Source organism: Salvelinus sp. IW2-2015, linkage group LG19 (assembly GCF_002910315.2).
Source record: "Salvelinus sp. IW2-2015 linkage group LG19, ASM291031v2, whole genome shotgun sequence".
In the NCBI taxonomy this organism is placed as follows: domain Eukaryota; kingdom Metazoa; phylum Chordata; class Actinopteri; order Salmoniformes; family Salmonidae; genus Salvelinus; species Salvelinus sp. IW2-2015.
Window position 1 is genome coordinate 4,200,975 of NC_036859.1, and position 2,588 is coordinate 4,203,562.

At 42.6% G+C, this 2,588-nt stretch overlaps 1 protein-coding gene across 1 annotated transcript; it reads right to left on the minus strand.

Annotated features, from left to right (window-relative positions):
* Positions 1 to 362: 362 nt before the first annotated feature.
* LOC111979517 (class E basic helix-loop-helix protein 23-like) lies at positions 363 to 2,094 on the minus strand. Its single transcript, XM_024010112.2, has one exon. The coding sequence runs from the start codon at positions 1,766 to 1,768 to the stop codon at positions 1,088 to 1,090; it is 681 nt and encodes a 226-aa protein (XP_023865880.1). The 5' UTR covers positions 1,769 to 2,094; the 3' UTR covers positions 363 to 1,087.
* Between the last annotated feature and the right edge of the window lie 494 nt (positions 2,095 to 2,588).

Genomic DNA, 2,588 nt, shown 5'->3' on the forward strand with positions numbered 1-2,588 from the left:
GATTTCCATACGATCATTTTAGAAACACACAAATTATATTAATAAAACTTATTTATGTTACTCATTTGGAAATCAATAATTTTATTTCTGTTTTGGTCGTATTGAATTCAGTTAATTCAACACATTTTAGAGCGAGGGATGCCTAAAGTCAGACGTCTGTAAACTACAATAATTGTAACAAATTGTAGGTTTAAAACTGATGAATGTGTGACAAATTGGCAATTCTAATGCTAGTGACAAAAATGATTAAATAAACTGTTAAGTTAAGTGAATGAATGTGTCATTTAAAAAAAACTTTTGAGCATGGTTAAATTGTGTGGAATTAAGTTTAAGAAAAAAAAAACGATTCATATTCGAGCATAGATATATGTTTTATTTATAAAGACATATAAACGATATATGAAATTCGTGTTGCAACACAAGCCAACATTTTTTTTGTCTGTAAAGGCTGTTGTTTTGAAAACGAATAACATAACAGTACTTTGATTAAGGAGTTTTCCACGGTTTTACAATCATGTGAATTGTGCAGTAACAAAACCGGAATCATCAATACATATTTTCCAAAAATATCATACACTAGTGTTTCCTCACATAGCGTCTGTTAAAATGAGGGAAAGTGCATTCATAAACCACAGTGCTGCAAAAAAAAAAAAAAAAAACTCTTGAAGTTGTAACGCAATCTTGTCATCTCTTTTGTTATTTTCTGTTTCACTGAATGTTGCATAGTAGGTCTGTAGACTACACAAGAACACGAAATAGATCAGTCAAAACCTTTTTTGCAAGGGTGCCGTTTTTATAGTCACACATAACATGTCAAACTGTCAATTGAAACATGGTCGGACACTGCCACAGCAATACAATTCCTTTAACTCTTAGGAGAGTATAAGGAAAGAAAAACACCTTTTTAAACAGCAATTTGCCAGCTCCAACCATAATCTAGCCTTCGTAAACACCTGTGTTGTTTTTCATGTTTAAAAAAWAATAATCTGGATGAAACACCGCAGCAGTTATTTAGTTTAGGATTTACGCATTAGACTTGGATACACGTGGGTGAAGTTCAGGTATAGGCTATACAAATAAAACGCTATCAAGGCTTGTCGTTATGGTGCTTAAAGAGACTTGCAGGTGTCCCCGAGTATTTCTCCGCGCAGGTGGCGAGTGCCGAGCCCGTGAAGGGGTATACGGCAGCCTGTCCAAAGGGTGCAATAGGGGTAGGGATGGGCGAGGTGATGCTCTGTCCCTGGTTCAGATAAGCCACCAGCCGCCTCATCTCCTCCAGAGCCTGAGCCTGCATGAGGATGTAGTTCTTTGCCAGGAGGAGAGTGGCTATTTTGGAGAGTTTCCTCACCGACGGGCTGTGCGCATACGGGATCACAGAGCGGAGGCCGTCCAGTGCGTCGTTCAGGTCGTGCATCCGTCTCCTCTCGCGCGCATTGATGCTCAGGCGCAGAGACCGCTGCTCTTTGGGCTTCTTGGAAAGAGGACCCCCGTGTTTGTCGTCGTCGAATGCGGAACCCCTCTTCCGGGGGTCCAGAGGGTCGAAACGGTCGTCATCGTCATCACTGGTCTGCTCCCCGCCACTTTCGTTGGACTTGCCCGTCTGACCGGAGAGGAAGTCGGCGGCCGGTGTGAGAGGATACCGCCCTCCAGGACTTCCAGTAATGTGGCCAGGTCCAAAGCCGAAGGCGGACTGGCCGTATCGCTGCGTCAGGTCCAGTAAAGTGTCGTTGCTGATGGACTTCAGCAGATTCTCTTCCCCAGCATTCATTTTCTCTTCCTCAATAAGGACTAATACAAAATGCAGTTCGGTCGAAACTTAATTTATCGTCTTCCTCCGTGTCGTTATTTTTTTGTGGAGAGGGTTCGCACACTACTCGAGTCCTTCTCAACACACTTTCTTTGTGGCTCTTCAGAACAGTTGCAGTGAATGGACTGTATTCAGCCCCACTTGACGTTCCCCCTGCGCGCATATACGTTTAAAAACCCTTCTGTAATTGTGTGTTTTACGAAGCGACATTAAACGCACGGAAATAGTGGCCTGGGTGAGAGACTGGAGCGGTGGCCTCCTTGACGGGTCCTTGTGTGCTTCTTGCCCTCGCCCTGGGCAGACTGTGACTCGCGCTCCATCCCACTCGCGCGTTAGTAGGAACGCGAGGCCCGKTGGGATAATCTATCTGTCCAATCAGGGGGGCGTTTTAATTACTATAGGGTAGAACGCTGGTATGATCCTATTTTCGATTAGAATAATGATAATTGCAAGACAAATTTACACAATAGCTTTCGCCTATCATTTTGAGTTAGTCTATGTTTGACAATTGTGGTGGGCATCCTTTCGTTGTCCCCATAAAACACACATATACCCAGAGTGAAGACAATCCTAAGATGTTTGAAACTGCACCATTAGGCTACTTTAGGCAGGCTGCAAACAGGCTATGACTGAAACACTTTCTTGTTGTTTTGACAGTAATAGCCTATACTGTAAAACTAACACTAAAGTACTGTATTCATTATTTACAGTAGATTGCAATAAAGGGCAATGCACTCTGGATGATTTTAGGCCTAAACACTAAATCATACCCCAAATTCCA

What these genes read in the sequence shown, in the direction of transcription:
- LOC111979517 (XM_024010112.2), bottom strand. Translation starts at nt 1,768, where the DNA reads ATGAATGCTGGGGAAGAGAATCTGCTGAAGTCCATCAGCAACGACACT.